Source organism: Trachemys scripta, chromosome 9 (genome assembly GCF_013100865.1).
Source record: "Trachemys scripta elegans isolate TJP31775 chromosome 9, CAS_Tse_1.0, whole genome shotgun sequence".
NCBI lineage: Eukaryota > Metazoa > Chordata > Testudines > Emydidae > Trachemys > Trachemys scripta.
In genome coordinates, this window is record NC_048306.1 from 77,052,250 (window position 1) to 77,070,943 (window position 18,694).

An 18,694-nucleotide genomic window follows, 5' to 3' on the forward strand; every position below is an offset into this window, starting at 1 on the left:
GTCCAGAGCCCTGGGCCCTTTAAATCACCGCCGCGGAACCCGGTCCAGTCTGGCACGGCGTACTGGCTCTTGCCAGTATGCCGTACCAGACCGTACTGGCTTACTTTCACCTCTGGTATTATCTTAGGGCTTGGCTACACTTGCAAGTTAGAGCACATTAAAGCAGCCCTGGGCGCCTTAACTCCTGATGGCAGCCGGGCTCCCATGGTGATTTAAAGGGCCCAGAGCTCCGCAGCGGCCAGCGCCCCGGGCCCTTTAATTCGCCCCTGAGCCCCAGGGCTCCCAGCCGCCTCTGCAGCTGGTAACTCCGGGGTGATTTAAAGGCCCTGGGGCTCCCAGTCACAGTCAGAGCCCCAGGTCCTTTAAATCTCGAAAAGCCCCACCTCTTCCGGTTGAGGCCCCGCCTCTTCCGGTTGAAGCCACACCCCCGCTCAGGACTCCGGCGTACCAGTAATTTCTTTAAGTTACTTTCACCCCTGGATAGTACCCACATGTGATGTCATCTCCATGTTCTGATTTTTCAAACAGTTGAACAACTTTGTTAGCCATATCAATATCACCCATGGCCCTGCTTGAAACTGAGTTCTGTTAAACAGCATTTCTGACTGGGCATTTGTTGTTTCAGACATTCATACAGTTCACCGTAGACAGCTGTGATGGGGTAAATACCCCATCTTGGCTTTGAAAGAGTTAACTGGAGCTGGTGAGGTCAATTAACCCGCCTGGTTGCACCTAGAGGATGGGGATGGGCCAGGTCTAATTGAACATGAGTCCCTGCTAGGGGAGGAGCTAGGTGGTTAGTATAAAGAAAAGAGGCCTGAACTAGGAAACTCTGTAGTTACTCTTTATGATTAGAGAATTGAGAAGAAAGTTGGCCCTGGGAATCTCTTCTAAGTAGAAAAGTCTGCTAGGAGTCTAGGAAAGAACTAGAGCTGCTACCAGAGTGGAGTAAACTTTGGTAGTGAGCTGTGATTAAAAAGGCAGGATGGGGACTTCCAGGGAGAGAGAGACCTTGGAGGTATTCAGCTGAGGTACTAAGTAAGGGACATGAAAGGTCAAACCCCAGAAAGGCAGAGGATAATTTGTAATCTTGGTTTGGGGATTTGTTGGCAGATTCTAGGGGAGAGTTCTGAGAGTCCTAGTGTTGAAAGAAGGTTAAACTTGGAGAGGCCTGCTGGCAAGCCTGGTAGGAAAAAGTCCAGAGAGGCAGCAACAAGGAGGCTGATGGAACAGACCTTTGCTGATAGTTATAGGATCTGTGGGCTGGACTATAGAGTGGTGAGTGGGCCTGTGTACCCTTACCAGCATGGGAATGGGAAAAGGACTACTGGAAGCCCTGAGAAAAGGGTATATGGGCCATGCAGCCCAAAGTTGAGGGGTGAAGATCTTTTATAAGGACACAGGCTATTTTTTTTTTAAAGACTTTGTTACCCTAGGAGGGTGGGACTAAAATGTTGTTTGGCTAGAGGGCTGAGTCATGCAAAGAAGCAGACCACTGTGAGACGGGAGGCACTAGATGAGGAGAGATGGATATGCCATGCCCAGTCCTGCAGGGGTGTGCCAATGGTGAGTTCACCCTTCCTCAGCATCACTTTATTTTCAGAGGTATTTGTGCACGGAGACGTGACTTCACATCAGTATTACTCTGGGCCATCTCAGGCAGCCATTCTTCCCTGACCACTTCTTGGCATGGTAAGAACACCTCTAAGTTCCCAGAATTTGTCCCCCAGAGCCTGCAATTCTGCCCACCAATGCCAATGGGGCCTTTAATATTGCTAGGGAAAGTTGCTCCACTAGTTCCCCATGTGTTCTTACAGTGGGCCGATGAAACCTACTCCCATCATAACAGCATTAGAAATAATTGTCTCCACAACAAACATCTAACACAGAGGCCTCAAGTTTAGTGAAAACTATATTTACCTTGCCATTTGCAAGATGGTGATTAATAGTCACCTGCAGTAGTATCCTCCTATCAGAATATCCTAGTGTATTTAAAAAAAAAAAAACAACCCAGAAAGCCTTTTCTAATATATGAAAAGCATTATCCAGGAAATAGTGCCTTGGATATACTGTTTGTCAAGACAAGTTGATAATGTCCCTTTAGAAAGCCTGTTACATAAAGCAGGTTCTCAAATGTGGTGCACAGAGCATTTGCTGGTAGTCCATGGAGCAGTAGCTAGTCACATGGTGCTGGCTGCTCCTCCCAGTTTCTAGCTGCCATTTTGTACTAAAAGAGAACAGTGAATACTTTCCTAATCTTGTTTTTCCACCTAAGCAATTGGTGTAATTGTCACAGGGAAGTTATCTGATCTTGACTGGATTTGCAAGTGATTTTCACAATCTGGAATGGAAGGCATGATAGTGCATGAGACAACTTCTCTATTATTTTTTATTATTAATACATAGCTCTTACAGAGCACTTTTCATCAAGATCTCAAAGTGGTGATTCACACTAGGAAAAAGATTTGGGAAACCCTGATTTAAAAAAAAAAAAGAAAAGCTAAAATGTAAGGCAAGAGACTTTCATGTTGACATTCCTTCTTCTGCTGGTGGTAATAGTGATTGTTGTATTCATGTAAATACCTTACTCATTACATTTTGGCTTTTTAATTTTTTTAAAAAGGCAATAAAGGAGAAAAGCAATTTGTTTTTGTTTCATCATACGTGGTTTTCTCTCTGGATGTTCTTGGATAATCTTGCTGCTCTTGCTCTGCCATCAAAAGCTGAGTGTGTGTCCATTTAGAGTTGTAGAGAATACTGCACAGAGATGCCAATCAGGGCTAATTTGTCATTATAGAAAGATGACTACACAAATTGCTGAAGACTTCTTCTGTGTGATTCACTGATCTGCCCACTGGGTGCCACTGTTGATACCGTACAGTTGTTAAAGTGATCTAAATTATTTTCCCATGGAAGTGGTCTTATAGTGTATGGTGAAAGGGCTGGAGTCAGGAATTGCAGGACCTAGAAAAGGCTACTCCTGCCCACTTCTTGTCACTTCTTAAGGGGGACCAGAGGATGATTCCTAGTACTCTACTTTGGAAAACTGTTTTACTTCCCCCTTGTCCACACCTATCAAGGCCCGTCCCGTATCTCTCTCTCTCTCTCTCTCTCCCCTTACATGAGTGTAAGTCCTATTTCTCCTATGAACTGAGGTCCAACTCCTCCTCCCTGCACAACCCACAGGTACTATCCCATACCATATCCTCCATGTGACTGTATAACATGCTGGTTAGAGCAGGGGACTGAGCCAGTAGAACAGGGTTTTATTGCTTGCTTTGATTGCTATGTCATCTTGAGCAAGTTACAACCTTTCTCAGCCAAAGTTTCCCAAATTATAAAATGAGCATAACTCTCACTCACCAAACAACAAAGATTAGTTGGATCCAGGACAACATTCAGGGTTGTTCCCCTCTGACAAGAGGCCTGTTTATGTAAATTATCAGGAGTCTTGGTGCATGTCAGTGGTTTTCTTCCAGCAATACAAAGATTTTGGAATTGTTATTTGTGTGATATCACAGCCTATTAGGACATTAAATATAGTAAATTACAGCACAATAAAAAATTGCCGAGTCACACAATCAATTTATGGAAGTCTGCTTCTTTTAAAAGCAGCTGGATGTGGCATTTACCCTAACTCTGTTGTGCTGCATTTTGGGAAAGCCCTACAAGACACAAAGAGGAAAATATACAGCTACAAGGCAGAAGAGAAACTGCAAGCTACACCATACAGCTACAACTGTTTTATTTAAGAATGATGCAATGCTTATTTATTTTTGCATTATGTGCATTAAGATTTTGAAATGAGTATTGTTTATCAAAGATAAGTCCACCAAATGAACAAAAAAATGTGAGATTTTGTTCATAAAAGCATGTGGCTTTACTGCAATTTAGCTTTGTTTAAAAGCTATTAGCAAATATAACAATAGTGTAGATTAACAAAGATCTTCTGTAAATTATGGAATACTATAATCAAGTGAACAAAAAAAGCTAGACTACCTTTGTATATCATATTAGCTCTGCAAATTGTGTATGCAAACTATACTTTGCTAGTTTATTTTGACAACTGCTGTTTCATTTTTCTTATAATAAACTCTTAGTAATAGGAGACCTCACTACAGCACACTCTATTAAATCTTTGCTGTGAGTTTTTAATGCCAATTACCAAGTGTGAAGATATGTAAAATGCAATTAGCAAAGGGGAAACACTTGTTGGTAAATACTTTTCCATATGGTTTTGACCAGTCATGCATTCAGAACAAAAGTATCCCTGCCTGCTTAGGATTGACGTGTGTGTGTGGTTTGTCCAATTAAAAAAACCTATTGACAGTAAAGGGAAAGTCATTTTTGTATTTTATAAAAATCAGTTGCTGGCTGAGTGCAGATTGGATTCTTGATAAATAGTAAAGTTATGGTCAGATGACATAAGAATCTGAATTTAGCAGACAAATGCAAAGAAATTTAGTATTAAGGATAAAATGTTATCCTGATTGATTCCTACAGGAATTTGTTTTGCCTAGGCACAATCTTGCAGTCCTTAATGAGGCAAATGTCCCATTTAAATGAGAGGGGTGGGTGTTTCTGACCATCCTGTGTTAGGAGCCCTGTGTAATAACTGAGCAGGATGCAGTGTTCTCCCTGTCTCAATTTCATTGCGTGGCGGAGGAAGGGCTTTTAAAATAACTTAACCACAGTTCTGTGGTTCAACTTCCTTTTCTTAATGAAAGCAGTTAACAGGTTTCTATGATGTTTTTTTGTTTAAGGAAGGTGTTATGTAGTTCTGAAGTAGCACAGAAAACAGTACATACTTCATGACACAGGGCATATGGTAAGTGCATTCTTTTTATTACTGAACCTAACAGCAGAATAGTCACATTCATGCTGCTCATCATACTGAACTTTCTGTCACTCAGAGAAGTGTACTGGGTTGGTCAATGCATAGTTTCATTCTTATGAAACAACTGCATTGTTTTAATGAAGCTCACTTTTTGTATAATATTTAATCGTTAGAAAGTAGGCAAGATTAAAAGTTTAAGCGTGGCATCTCTGTGGCTTTAAAAGTTTAGCACTGTAGAAGCCCAGACAAGCAATAACTGGAAAGCAATGAGTCCTTCACCCCTAAATTACAAATACATTATTTTAAAATGCTCATGTGCTTTGGCTTCATGGATACATTAATTAACCCATAAATCGGGCTACAATCCTTTTTTTAAATGCAAAATTATTGATAGATACCATCATGCAAATAAGGGAAAGACAACCTCAGTGAGAGGGAGCTCCTCCCAATCACATTCAGCTACATCAATATGGTAAAGAGGGAGGTTCCCTAAACCCGAAGATAAGTGCTGAAATCCATCCTCCCTCATATCCCTGAAAGCTTAAAACACACTTTTTCTCAGAGCTCCATCTCCTTGGCTATTCCAATTCCGTGTTCTGGGGATGGGACAGTTACAGTAAGGAACTCAGAAGATTTGAAAGTAACTTTTTAGATACCCACACATTTTATTCCTGGCAAAAGCAGAGATTTATCAATCCATACAAAAACAAAACCTGCATGTAAAAACTCATCCTCCAGCATCCTCACCATTCAGAGTCCTTTTGGTTTTTGGTTAGTCAGGATCCCCCAACTCCTCTCTCTTTCTGCTCCTGCCACAAGCTCTTTTTAGTTTGTTTTGGCCCATTGGTCTCACAGTTCCCAGAGCACATGTGGTTTTTAACAGCATCTTCTAATACCTCTTCCTTTTTCTGCTGGGGAATTTCTATTGCTCCAACCTCTCTCCCTGGAATGATTAGTTTATTTTATTAAGGAGTTTGGCCAAGCTATGTTCATTGTTCTATTAAGGCACAGTCATTCTGTGTTAATGACTTCTTTAATTGTGTAGCTGCTTCCAGACAGAATGTGTAATACCTAACCTGGTCCATCAGCAAATAGCTGATTCAATAAATATTGAGGGTTAGTTATACATAATTCATAAAAATCAGAATTTGTAAGTTCTACAAAGGTTTCCTCCAACAATCTAACTGAAATAATTCTATTCATTTAATCACTTCAGGAGGTTTCATAGGTTTCAAGGCATTATGGAAAAACTCACTGACAGTCTATTGCAGCAGCAGATTCTGTATCATAAGGAAAATATTGGCAGTGTAATGCTAAATGTTGAATGAAAATGTATGCTTGGCACTGTTGCAGTAGGTATGGTGATTACCTGTGTGTCCCTAAACCAGGCTATGTACGGACTGCAATTTAATTCTATTTCATACAGCAGTCAAGCTGAAGGGCTGGTCTACACTGGGGGGGGGGGGGGGGGGGGGAGAATCGATCCAAGATACGCAACTTCAGCTACGTCAAAGTATCTTGGAACGAATTACTTGGGGTCCAGACGGCGCGGGATTGATGGCCGCGGCTCCCCCATCGACTGCGCTACCGCCGCTCGCTCTGGTGGAGTTCCGGAGTAGACGGTGAGCGCGTTTGGGGATCGATATATTGCATCTTAACGAGACGTGATATATCGATCCCGGATACATCGATTGCTACCCCCCGATACGGCGGGTAGTGAAGACATACCCGAAGTTAATTCAGGAAACTGGCTTGTGATGCAAAATAAGATCAAATCCTGCCTCACTCACTAATGATCCCACTGATATCCTCAAGACCACTCATAAGGCAAAGAGGACTTTGTCATATTATATTATCTGTTTAGTTGACTTGCATTAACAGAATAGTACATGGTTAAAAAAAAATCATCTAAGGTAGCACAGTTAAGGACTTTAAATTACACTAACAATATACTGCGTCATAAGATTTGATAAACTTTGTCTTTTTAGATAACACAGAGACTTCCCTACATCTGTTTGCGAAGAAAACTAAATCCAAGTTTGAAAGCGGTGCTTGAGTTTTAAGTGGAAGCAAGCCTGACTCTTTGACACTTACCCATTGACTGTATTAGCTATTTGCCAATAAATATTACCTACCACTAACAAAATAGTTAAGATTTGGAGACTAATTTTTCTTCAAGGTTCTATAATGAGACACAACTTAAGTCCCATTTTTTACATATTTGGATAAAAAGACATAGTGCAAAGGAAATTAATGAAGAGCTGTTGGCCATATACATGTATTTCATAACCGTAATATGAGACGCTCCAGTATTATGGGAAACATTTTGTTGCTAACCAAATAGAGCCCCTACCACAGACTAGGTCTTTATCTGACAAATCTGCATAGTAGTACCATTGATTTCACACCAGCTAAGGAGCCAGCCTTATACGTAATGTTAGTGGCTCTATTAATGAAGTTTCTAATTATCAGACCTGTTTCTCATTTAAGCATAAGGTTTAATACTTAGTGAAATGGAACCTGAATTAGGTTGGCTAGTTCATGCCCCTGCCAATGCAAAATTAGGCCCTGGAGTACAATTTCTAGTGCTTTATTAAATCTAACCCTGACTAGTTTTAACAGTGCTTTTTGTTAATTCTGAGGGTACGTCTATACTACCCGCTGGCAGTGTGATGTATTGGGGATCGATTTATTGTGTCTTGTCTAGATGAGATAAATCAATCCCCAAATCAACACCTGTACTCCACCTTGGCAGGAGGAGTAAGCGGAGTCAACGGGGGAGCCGCAGCGGTTGACTCGCCGCCGAGAGGACTGCCAGGTAAGTGGAACTAAGATACTTTGACTTCAGCTATGTGAATAGCATAGCTGAAGCTGTGTATCTTAGTTCGACCCCCTCCTCCCCTAGTGTAGCCCAGGCCTAAGTGTCATAGCAATGGCCTTTCTGGGTTAATGACCAAATTGTTGCTGTAACAACTTCACATTAGCAACTGTACAGCCAAAACTAGGTATTAGTAGGGAATGAATCTGACTATAGTTTCCAGCCATTTGATTAAAGAAAAACTAGAATACTTAGCCTTATAGAAATTAGACACTACCATTTTCCAAGTGTAATAACGTGTTAAGTAAATTTGTGATACTCAAAGCTAGAAACTCACTTTTCTCTCATTCAAGCTATGTGGCTCTCACTACAGCCACATAAGGCTGAGTAACATCAGAATTATTATCCACATCTGACTAAAAATAAGCAATTACTCCATGTTTTCTCTCAGCTCTGTCATGGTGATTGTTATACCATGCTGGAGGCAGCCAACTCAGCTGCTAAACAGCAGAGTATAAAAAAAATTATTCACACTGGACTGAAACAAACTTAACATCTCATTTAATCAAGCTTGCATAAACTACTATTCAACATAAAATGCAGCAAAATTGATATTTAAATTCATTCTAAGTGATACCATAGAAAGGTATTGCCTATTTTGTTTTTACTAGTGCTACGTTAGTCATCTGTACACCCATTTAGAAGTTCACTTAGTCAAAGCTCTTAGTATAGACAACTATAACTGAAAAAAATTAGGAGCTAATTTTCCCATTAAACCAGAAGATTTAGTTTGGAATGGTCAGTACCTACAAGTTTAAAAGGGAGACAATTCACATTTTAAAAGTAATTTATTTAAAATAGTACTGCAATTGTACACAAACTTTTTCATTTACAAATTATACCAATTTCCAAGGACAGAGAACATAACTTGTCTGGCTAAACTATGGGGCAGATCCTCAGCTATATAAACTGTCACAAGCCCACTAATTTCAAGTGGATATAAGCAGGTGAGGATCTGCCACTAGGTGGTTAGCAACACATCCCTATAAAAGAAGCATAGCTTATTTTTTTAGTTAATTCTTAATGCAACCAAATTAGAGTAATACCCCCTTCCTCTACCCAAAAAACATGCTGGAAAAACAGACCTTTATTTTACCAAAAGTGCACAATGGAAGACTGACTCCACCTTTAAGTTAGACTTAACTATTACAACAGGTAGTTTGACAGCCTATGCTTTTGAGAGACTTCTGCAATAAACGAGGTGTGATATATTACATCACCAAGATAATTTCAGTCTTATACACAAGGAAGTCAAATCAGATTTGTAGGGTTATTTGAATGCCGCCGGGATATTTGACGGGGAAATATTTAAGTGCTAGAGACAAAGGCAGGTTTGGACCCAGTAGTTTGGTTCACATGAAAACATGTTACTTCTCTTTGGAGGTATTGTGTGTGCATTTAAATGGCATGTGTATGATGGTTAAGTACATGCATAAAAATATAACCATATAGTATCATTAATTGAAAGTGGTTCAAGAAATATTTACAGCCAAGTTATAAACTCTGCTGCCAACAAAAGTTTAACACTGAGAGTCTTAGCAGCAGCATTTATCATAGCTGCTATGCCTTAACTTGTTAGTACTAAAGCATTCCCAAAGCAGTTGTTGCCTTGTCATGTTTCGTCAGCCTGATCATGTAAAACCTACTGATTTTACATTAATACTTTTTTTATGAGGATAGTCTTGCAAGGGGCATAGAATAAGGTGTTTCACCATTATAAGTATTTGAGCGTCAATGCATTGCCACATGCTATAGTAAAACTAGGCTACAACTACACATGATATTTCATTTAAATAAGCAATGTAATGCAGCAAAGCCCACTCAGCTTCATCGAGTGTGCTTTAAATTCAGAGTACAGCCACTAAAAGAATCCCTGCATCTCAATTTTAAATAAAACCACTTCCATTTATACATAGGGTTAACAGATCTCAAGACCGGTGTTTACACAGATGTAGTAGTTCCTACGTATCTACGCTGCATACAGCTTAACATATCTACACAAAAAAACAAAATTTATTCTTCACTAAATAAGTAGGTCCACGATTGTAGATCAACAATAGAATTTTATTGCTTTATACATGGGGTGCTTTTCAAGGCACTGTGGTATTGACTAGAAAACTTGGAATGACTTGTGAAGGAACCTGGAATGACATATGGCCAACATGGAAAGTCGTTCTGGAGCAGGACAGTATCATGAATTAAGTTTTTAGACCGGGGTATCAAACATTGGGAATGACAGTTCATTGTAATTCACAGGAAGATGAAAACAACTTGTTTAAGGTCAGCTCCTTCACATTCCCATCCTGATACTCTGAATAATTTGGAAGATAGCTGCAAAAGAAAAGATGAATACAAGTGATGCTTACGAGACAAGTCAAACAAATCATTGCTAATACTCGGAAGAATCACATACATCAATCGCACACATTCATGAAGGCACACAAGTTGTTTTCTTAAATGACCCTTTAAAGGGTATATCCTTTGTATTCTTAATGGCTTAAAAATTAAGGCCCCCTATTGATATTTATATGGATCTTTCCAGCAAAGGAGACTGATCAAAGAAGAAACAAAATGTTGTCCAATGTACAATGTGAAAAGAGAAGTTACTCTAAAAAGTGAATCATCATAGATATATTACTAGGAACCAACAGTAGGCACTAAAGATTGGTTACTCTGCTTTACCCAGTAAGTCAGGGGTTCTCAAATTGGGGGGTGGGACCCCTCAAGGGGTTGCGAGGTTATTACATGGGGGGGGGGGGTTGCGAGCTGTCAGCCTCCACCCCAACTCCCTCTTTGGCTCCAGCATTTATAATGGTGTTAAATAGATAAAGTTTTTTTAATTGATAAGGGAGGGTCACACTAAGAGGCTTGCTATGTGAAAGGGGTCACCAGTACAAAAGTTTGAGAACCACTGCTGTAAGTATAGTGCTAAAGCAAAAGTACAGAAGTGTAAAAACCCTACTTTAAGTGATTTGTAACTTGATAGTGGGGTCCTTTAGAGTCTGTTATATAATACAAGTTGCATGGCTAAATGCCATATCTTAAGCAAGGTTAAGGTTGATAAGCTCAAAACAGGTGGACAACCAACAAGATATTCCCAATCACAGCGTACAGGTACTCACTAAAGTTAATATGACTAGCAGATACACATCTAACTTGCTGATGCTAGGTTGTCTTAAATATTTTTATAGCTTTCTCATTTATATTGTCGAGTCATTTCTCGATTACCACTGTGTTTGTTAAGATCAGTAACTACACAGATCTGTAAGTCTACGTGTGGCTTTTTGCATCTTTCAAGATTAGTCATTTAAATTAGTTTCCTCTTTAACTCCTGCCAGTCAGTGACAGTGAGGAGTGACACCAGCTGGGACACCCATCTCACCTGCACACTAATCAGTATCTCCTTCCAGGCTTGCCCCAAGAAAGGTCAGACACCTGCGGGGCTTTCTCCAGCGACCAGAAGGCACAGCCACAGGGGGGCTCGTTCCAAGAGGACTCTGGCCCCGCTGCTCACAGGCAGGGAAAGGCCTGGCCTCCCTCTCGAGTATGGAGGGAGCACAGCATGAGGTCACCCCTGTGCAACACTTACCTGAGCCACAAACCACAAAGATGAACAGCGCCAACAACCAGGGCCCCACGGATGCCTTCTCCTCGGGGGCGTTTCTCTGCAGGGAGAGCAGCAGCAGCAGCATCAGGGCCAACTCCCCTCCAGCCAAGCCAACCCCCCTGGCTCTGAGGGCTCGCACTGACCCACATGCTCCGTCCCCACAGCCCCCCACGCCCTGCCAGCTCCCCACCAGAACCCAGAGGGAACAAAGCGGTTCGCCTACAGGGTCCTGCTCCCCGCTCCCAGCCCCCGTGTGCCGGAGCACGGCCAGGGTCCCCCGCCCCTTCCTCCGCCCGTACCGAGGTCTTGGCGACGTTGCCCCGCTGGGTGATGTTCTTGCTGTGCTTCTCGTTCGCCATCCGGATCCGCTGTTTCGCCACCATCTTCCCCCCGCGCCGCCGGGGCCCCGGGCCGCTCCTCCCCGCTGCTCTGTGGACTTGAGGGAAACGACGGTCCCGGCCTCGCTACTCAACCGCCGAGTCTGTGCCGGGCTGGGGGGTCTCAGGCACTCAACGCCGCCCGCTTCTCCCACACCGCTGCCAGCGTAAGCACCGAGCTCACGCCCCGCCCAGCGGAAACACGCAACGCGGGGAGGAAGGGGGGCGGTGGCCACCCGGAAGGGAAAACGTCTCCGCTCTCACAGATCCTCCAACCCGCTCGCTCTACCCCACTACTTCCGGGTCAACGGTAACGAGGGGGGCCATCTGAGGCAGGAAGTCGTGCTTCCTCGAAGCACATGACCACAGAAGCCCACGTAGCCAAGGAGGCGGTTCCCGCTATCGGGGACCTGGGCGACGTGTGTTTTCTAGAGTCTGTGCTGGTGACTTCTGACCCGGAAATAGAAGTTCTGCGTCCGACCCAACATGGCGCCTTCCACGCCGCTTTTGGCAGGTGGGTTCTGTGCCAATTGCTAAGGTCAGCGGTATGGGGGCAGGTGTCGCTCGGAGGAGCAGCATCTGCTCCGCTCCCCTTGCGGGGAACTTCCCGGTCAAGCTGCGCTGCTAAACCCTGCCCCGCCGCCCTGTTCCCACTCTGCACTGTCACCGTCACGCTCCCCAACCAGGCTATCGTCTCCCTGCCGCCCTGCCCCTGCTTCCCGGTCCCTTCCCTCCCCCAGGCCTCGCTTCGTTGGTTGCCATTGCCCCCTCCCCAACCTCGTGTCCCTGCCCGCTTCCCCAGCGTGGGCTGCGATGGCCAGTTTGCGTTTGGTGCTGTTGAGTCTCTGCCTTGTGCCCTGTGGAGCGTCCCGCTCCATTTCAGCCTGGCACCTCAGTACACAGGGAGGGGGGCCGTGTCACTGCAAGCTGCCCTGCCAGGGAGACCCCACCCCGCGGTCGCGTGGCAAGGCAGCGTCTTGGGTTCAGCGTGACACGTGCCGTTGGCGTGTGGTGATGCGTCTGAGCAGTTTTGCTGTTTGAGGGGCTGTGACATTGTTAACTTGGTGCCGCTACATCAGTATTCAACATTACATAGACCTGGAGTTTGCCCATGTTACGTTGTTAGATCTGGGATTGCTTTTGATACTATTTACTTTGAGTGGTATTGCGAATGTGGCTGTAATTATTAGTTGGAGTGTATGGAGTTCTGAAATAGCTAAATTCCTTTCAATTCTTTTTGATAGGATACAGAGCGTAATACTGGGTGATTCATTATCTGTCTCCAGGCCTTCATGTATGGCGTGCTAGAGCATTCCAGGGTGTTGCCCTCATTTTCAATATATATGTGAGGCTGCTAGGGGAAATAGTAAGGAGGTATGTGTTGTGGTGTCTCCAGTATTGGGATGACAGCCAGCTCTGTATCTGCATTTCATTCTCTGCTAAAACTGAGATTATGCTGGTGGAGTGGACTACTCTAGGGTTACCATACATCTGGATTTTCCCAGACATGTCCGGCTTTTTGGTCCTCAAATCCCTGTCTGGGGGGAATTGCTAAAAAGCCGGACATGTCTGGGAAAATAGGGAGGGGTCTTGGGCCTTGGGTCCGGGCTGGAGCCGGAGCTGCTGGGGCCAAGCCGCTGGGCTGGGGACGCTGGGACCGGGTCTGGGGGTACTCGGCCACCGGATCAGCCGGGGCCCGAGCCGAGCTGGAATCGCTAGGGCTGGGGGTGCTTGGCCGGGGCTGGCGCGCTTGGCCAGAACTAGGGCCGGTGCCCCAGGGCCCGAGCCGGGCTGGATACGCCGGGGCCAGAGCCTCTTTTCCCTAACTCGTTGAGATGCAGAGAGTCTACATTTATTGTTTGTAAAGTGTTTTGAAATGGTTAAATAAAATGTGCCTCATGTAAGTACTGACTTTACTGCATTTTGTGGTATGCTCAGACTCCATTCAATACCGTATCTTCTGTCTTTCTCTTTTCCACCTCTCCAGGCTAACTGGAAAGGAGGGAATGCGTTTTTCCTTCTGTTCCTCACCTCTGGAAGTGAGGAGTCTCTTCTTGCTCTTGGCTGCTTGGATATAATGGGGATTTCAACTGTTCAAATTTTTCTTCCCCCTTGTCAGCTCTGTCTCTTGCACTGTTCACTACTGCCTGTGGTCTCTACACTGTCAAGTTGCACAGGGAGCACTCCTATCACAGGTGCTTCACTCTTTCTGAGAGTAAGGTCAAGGAAGTGGATTGTGCAAATTGATAATGTACATTGGTGCATAGTAATGTGTGTGGGGCTTGTGAATCACTTTTTGAATATCTACTCCCGAGGGCATTCTGTGCAAAAAAATAAAAAATTATGGCACAATATTTTAAAATTCTGCAGATGTTGTCAAATAAAAGTGGAGGCTCCAGCATGGCATTGGGGAGCACAGGCCACTGGCTGCACAGAGGTAGGAGATCATTATATGGCTCCCCTTCTGACTTCATTATTATTGACAATTCTACAAAATCCATCTAGTAAAGGACTCATAACATTATGTATTAGGGTTCCTTTTGTTCCTATCAATTTCCCCTTTAGAACAGGGTCAGGTTTGACTTTTTATGTTAGAATTTGATGAGAGAACCTGACATAGACAAAGTATTTTTTATTCCGAACTTTTGAGAGAGATTACTGTGTATATTTTTTTCAGACCCATCTGCATGTGGACCTCCCACTGAAATCAGTGAGGTTTGGTGGATGGAGAGCTAGAAGGATTGGACCTCTTATCAGATAACCTATAGTCAATTTTGTTTTGATACCTATTAAAAAGCAACACAAAACTTGTCATTTTTGTTCATTCTGTTGTAGCCAACTCATGTGAATATACTAAGGCAATATCTTTGCTTTTTGATTAATCTTTAACCTTTAAAATTAAAAAATTAAGTAACATTCTTATTTTTTCCTCAGAATACATTCAATTATTATCATCAATATATAGTAATTTTTTAAAAAAGGAGTTGGGGTAATATTTGTCCTAGCTCTCTCAATCTCCACAAGAGGAAAATTGCTATTCTTTTTATTATTTTCAACTTGGAAGTTCACAAAGATACGGCTTGCAGTGCAGTGTAGTTCTAGGTATTTTTATGAAGGCCATGATAAACCTTTTATACATTATAGCTCAGGCAATGATTTGATCTTGTAGTAATTTGCAAACTGTGCTAGACTATAAAGTCTATTATCTGAAATAATCTATACTTGAAAAGGGACAAACCATTTGCAAAAGATAAATAATGTTTAAACAGATGAAAATAACTTTTCAAGGGAATGTAGTTAGAAGAGGTCTGGATGTGCTGTATGTTTTAATTATTCTTTTTATATTTTTTTATATTTTATATAGTACTTGTTCATTGTAGACCAGTCCAGTTGTAATTTGCAAAGTCTAGACTAAAAGTTTTCAATGTATAGATCTAAATTCTTTTCTAAATTATATCCCTTGCAATTCTGCTTCAGGTAAATGGTAGGAACACAGTCTAAAACAGAGCTTGTAGGTACAGAAAACAGGACCCCTCAGTCAGGTCCATCTTGGGGGGTGGGGAGCCCAGATCCAAGTTCTGGGCCTCTCCCCGTCTCCCCAGCCAGCTCCAAACTGACACTCCCGCCAGCCTCTCCTCTGGCCTTTGTCTCTTTTCCAGGCAAGGAGGCCATCTGATCTCTTTGTTCTCCAACACCTTCAGTTGGCACCTTGCAGGGGAAACTGAGGCACCCATACAGCATTCAGAGAAAACAGTAATAACATTCCCACTTTGTCACAACAAAATATAATATATTGAAGCAGGTGAGTGCTGCTTCTGACTTTTAATTGACCCTTGTAATCTTGTGGCGCCGGAGCGTTGTAGCTTCATTTTATCCCAGCAACAAATTCTTTATCATTGCAAAAGAAGAGGCTATATTTGTTTTATTTTTAGAAAGTATTTGCTTTTGAGGGTTATTGATCAAAGAGTGCTTGGTTGTTTCCGTATTTAAAAGAATATTAATAACATTGATATTCTTAGTTAAGATTCATAGATTCTAGGACTGGAAGGGACCTCGAGAGGTCATCGAGTCCAGTCCCCTGCCCGCATGGCAGGAACAAATACCATCTAGACAATCCCTGATAGACATTTATCTAACCTACTCTTAAATATCTCAAGAGATGAAGATTCCACAACCTCCCTAGGCAATTTATTCCAGTGTTTAACCACCCTGACAGTTAGGAACTTTTTCCTAATGTCCAACCTAGACCTCCCTTGCTGCAGTTTAAACCCATTGCTTCTGGTTCTATCCTTAGAGGCTAAGGTGAACAAGTTTTCTCCCTCCTCCTTATGACACCCTTTTAAATGCCTGAAAACTGCTATCATGTCCCCTCTCAGTCTTCTCTTTTCCAAACTGAATTCTTTCAGCCTTCCTTCATAGGTCATGTTCTCAAGACCTTTAATCATTCATGTTGCTCTTCTCTGGACCCTTTCCAATTTCTCCACATCTTTTTTAAAATGCGGTGCCCAGAACTGGACACAATACTCCAGCTGAGGCCTAACCAGAGCAGAGTAGAGCGGAAGAATGACTTCTCGTGTCTTGCTCACAACACACCTGTTAATACATCCCAGAATCATGTTTGCTTTTTTTGCAACAGCATCACACTGTTGACTCATATTTAGCTTGTGGTCCACTATAACCCCTAGATCCCTTTCTGCCGTACTCCTTCCTAGACAGTCTCTTCCCATTCTGTATGTGTGAAACTGATTTTTCCTTCCTAAGTGGAGCACTTTGCATTTGTCTTTGTTAAACTTCATCCTGTTTACCTCAGACCATTTCTCCAGTTTGTCCAGATCATTTTGAATTATGACCCTGTCCTCCAAAGCAGTTGCAATCCCTCCCAGTTTGGTATCATCCGCAAACTTAATAAGCGTACTTTCTATGCCAATATCTAAGTCGTTGATGAAGATATTGAACAGCGCCGGTCCCAAAACAGACCCCTGCGGTACCCCACTCGTTATGCCTTTCCAGCAGGATTGGGAACCATTAATAACAACTCTCTGAGTATGGTTATCCAGCCAGTTATGCACCCACCTTATAGTAGCCCCATCTAAATTGTATTTGCCTAGTTTATCGATAAGAATATCATGCGAGACCGTATCAAATGCCTTACTAAAGTCTAGGTATACCACATCCACAGCTTCACCCTTATCCACAAGGCTCGTTATCCTATCAAAGAAAGCTATCAGATTGGTTTGACATGATTTGTTCTTCACAAATCCATGCTGGCTGTTCCCTATCACCTTACCACCTTCCAAGTGTTTGCAGATGATTTCCTTAATTACTTGCTCCATTATCTTCCCTGGCAGACTAACTGGTCTGTAGTTTCCTGGGTTGTTTTTATTTCCCTTTTTATAGATGGGCACTATATTTGCCCTTTTCCATTCTTCTGGAATCTCTCCTGTCTCCCATGATTTTCCAAAGATAATAGCTAGAGGCTCAGATACCTCCTCTATTAGCTCCTTGAGTATTCTAGGATGCATTTCATCATGCCCTGGTGACTTGCAGGCATCTAACTTTTCTAAGTGATTTTTAACTTGTTCTTTTTTTATTTTATCTGCTAAACCTACCCCCTTCCCATTAGCATTCACTATATTAGGCATTCCTTCAGACTTCTCGGTGAAGACCGAAACAAAGAAGTCATTAAGCATCTCCGCCATTTCCAAGTTTCCTGTTACTGTTTCTCCCTCTTCACTAAGCAGTGGGCCTACCCTGTCTTTGGTCTTCCTCTTGCTTCTAATGTATTGATAAAAAGTCTTCTTGTTTCCCTTTATTCCCGTAGCTAGTTTGAGCTCATTTTGTGCCTTTGCCTTTCTAATCTTGCCCCTGCATTCCTGTGTTGTTTGCCTATATTCATCCTTTGTAATCTGTCCCAGTTTCCATTTTTTATATGACTCCTTTTTATTTTTTAGATCATGCAAGATCTCATAGTTAAGCCAAGGTGGTCTTTTGCCACATTTTCTATCTTTCCTAACCAGCGGAATAGCTTGTTTTTGGGCTCTTAATAGTGTCCCTTTGAAAAACTGCCAACTCTCCTCAGTTGTTTTTCCCCTCAGTCTTGATTCCCATGGGACCTTACCTATCAGCTCTCTGAGCTTACCAAAATCTGCCTTCCTGAAATCCATTGTCTCTATTTTGCTGTTTTCCCTTCTACCCTTCCTTAGAATTGCAAACTCTATGATTTCATGATCACTTTCACCCAGGCTGCCTTCTACTTTCAGATTCTCAACGAGTTCCTCCCTATTTGTTAAAATCAAGTCTAGAACAGTTTCCCCCCTAGTAGCTTTTTCAACCTTCTGAAATAAAAAGTTGTCTCCAATGCAGTCCAGGAATTTGTTGGATAGTCTGTGCCCCGCTGTGTTATTTTCCCAACATATATCCGGATAGTTGAAGTCCCCCATCACCACCAAATCTTGGGCTTTGGATGATTTTGTTAGTTGCTTAAAAAAAGCCTCATCCACCTCTTCCACCTGGTTAGGTGGCCTGTAGTAGACTCCTAGCATGACATCTCCCTTGTTTTTTACCCCTTTTAGCCTAACCCAGAGACTCTCAACACTTCCGTCTCCTATGTCCATCTCTACCTTAGTCCAAGTGTTTTAAATAATTTTTTCTTACGATAGTGATATTGTGCAATAAGGGAAACTGTTAAATGCTTACTGTTTCCAGTACGTTTTACATTATTTAATAAAATATATATTGGCTTACAAGGGGGGTGAGCAGGGGGGTGAACTTAGACCCATTCTGGGCAAAAATTATACAAACCTGCCGCCCCTGCTATCTTTAATATCCTATGAAAACACAATATTTAACTAATGCTTATGCATTTACATTTGTTTTGTGACTTCAGTAACAAATTTGGAATGATTTTGGAAAGTCAGCTAATCTGAATTTTTTTTTTCCATTCACTATAAAGTCCTTCCTAATGGATAGTTTGGGAATGAATCTGGATGTCTGTC

General features: G+C 42.5%; 2 protein-coding genes across 2 annotated transcripts in view; one reads left to right on the forward strand and one right to left on the reverse strand.

Moving 5' to 3' along the window:
• Window positions 1–8,484: 8,484 nt before the first annotated feature.
• SERP1 (stress associated endoplasmic reticulum protein 1) lies at window positions 8,485–11,933 on the reverse strand. The gene is made up of 3 exons (XM_034780783.1): window positions 11,622–11,933; window positions 11,305–11,380; window positions 8,485–10,046 (listed from the first exon to the last, which is right to left on the reverse strand). The coding sequence occupies exons 1-3, from the start codon at window positions 11,703–11,705 to the stop codon at window positions 10,006–10,008; spliced, it is 201 nt and encodes a 66-aa protein (XP_034636674.1). The 5' UTR covers window positions 11,706–11,933; the 3' UTR covers window positions 8,485–10,005.
• Window positions 11,934–12,011: 78 nt separating this feature from the next.
• The window catches only part of EIF2A (eukaryotic translation initiation factor 2A), a 29,561-nt gene continuing 22,878 nt past the window's right edge, over window positions 12,012–18,694 (forward strand). The window contains exon 1 of the mRNA XM_034780779.1: window positions 12,012–12,213. Within this exon, the coding sequence (XP_034636670.1) occupies window positions 12,186–12,213 (28 nt within the window). The 5' untranslated portion in view covers window positions 12,012–12,185. The remainder of the gene's footprint in view (window positions 12,214–18,694) is intronic.

What these genes read in the sequence shown, in the direction of transcription:
- SERP1 (XM_034780783.1), bottom strand. Translation starts at nt 11,705, where the DNA reads ATGGTGGCGAAACAGCGGATCCGGATGGCGAACGAGAAGCACAGCAAG. An exon ending in GCAACGTCGCCAAGACCTCG is followed by an intron (nt 11,381 to 11,621) that starts GTACGGGCGGAG and finishes CTCTCCCTGCAG; the next exon opens with AGAAACGCCCCCGAGGAGAA. An exon ending in CTTTGTGGTTTGTGGCTCAG is followed by an intron (nt 10,047 to 11,304) that starts GTAAGTGTTGCA and finishes TTTCTTTTGCAG; the next exon opens with CTATCTTCCAAATTATTCAG.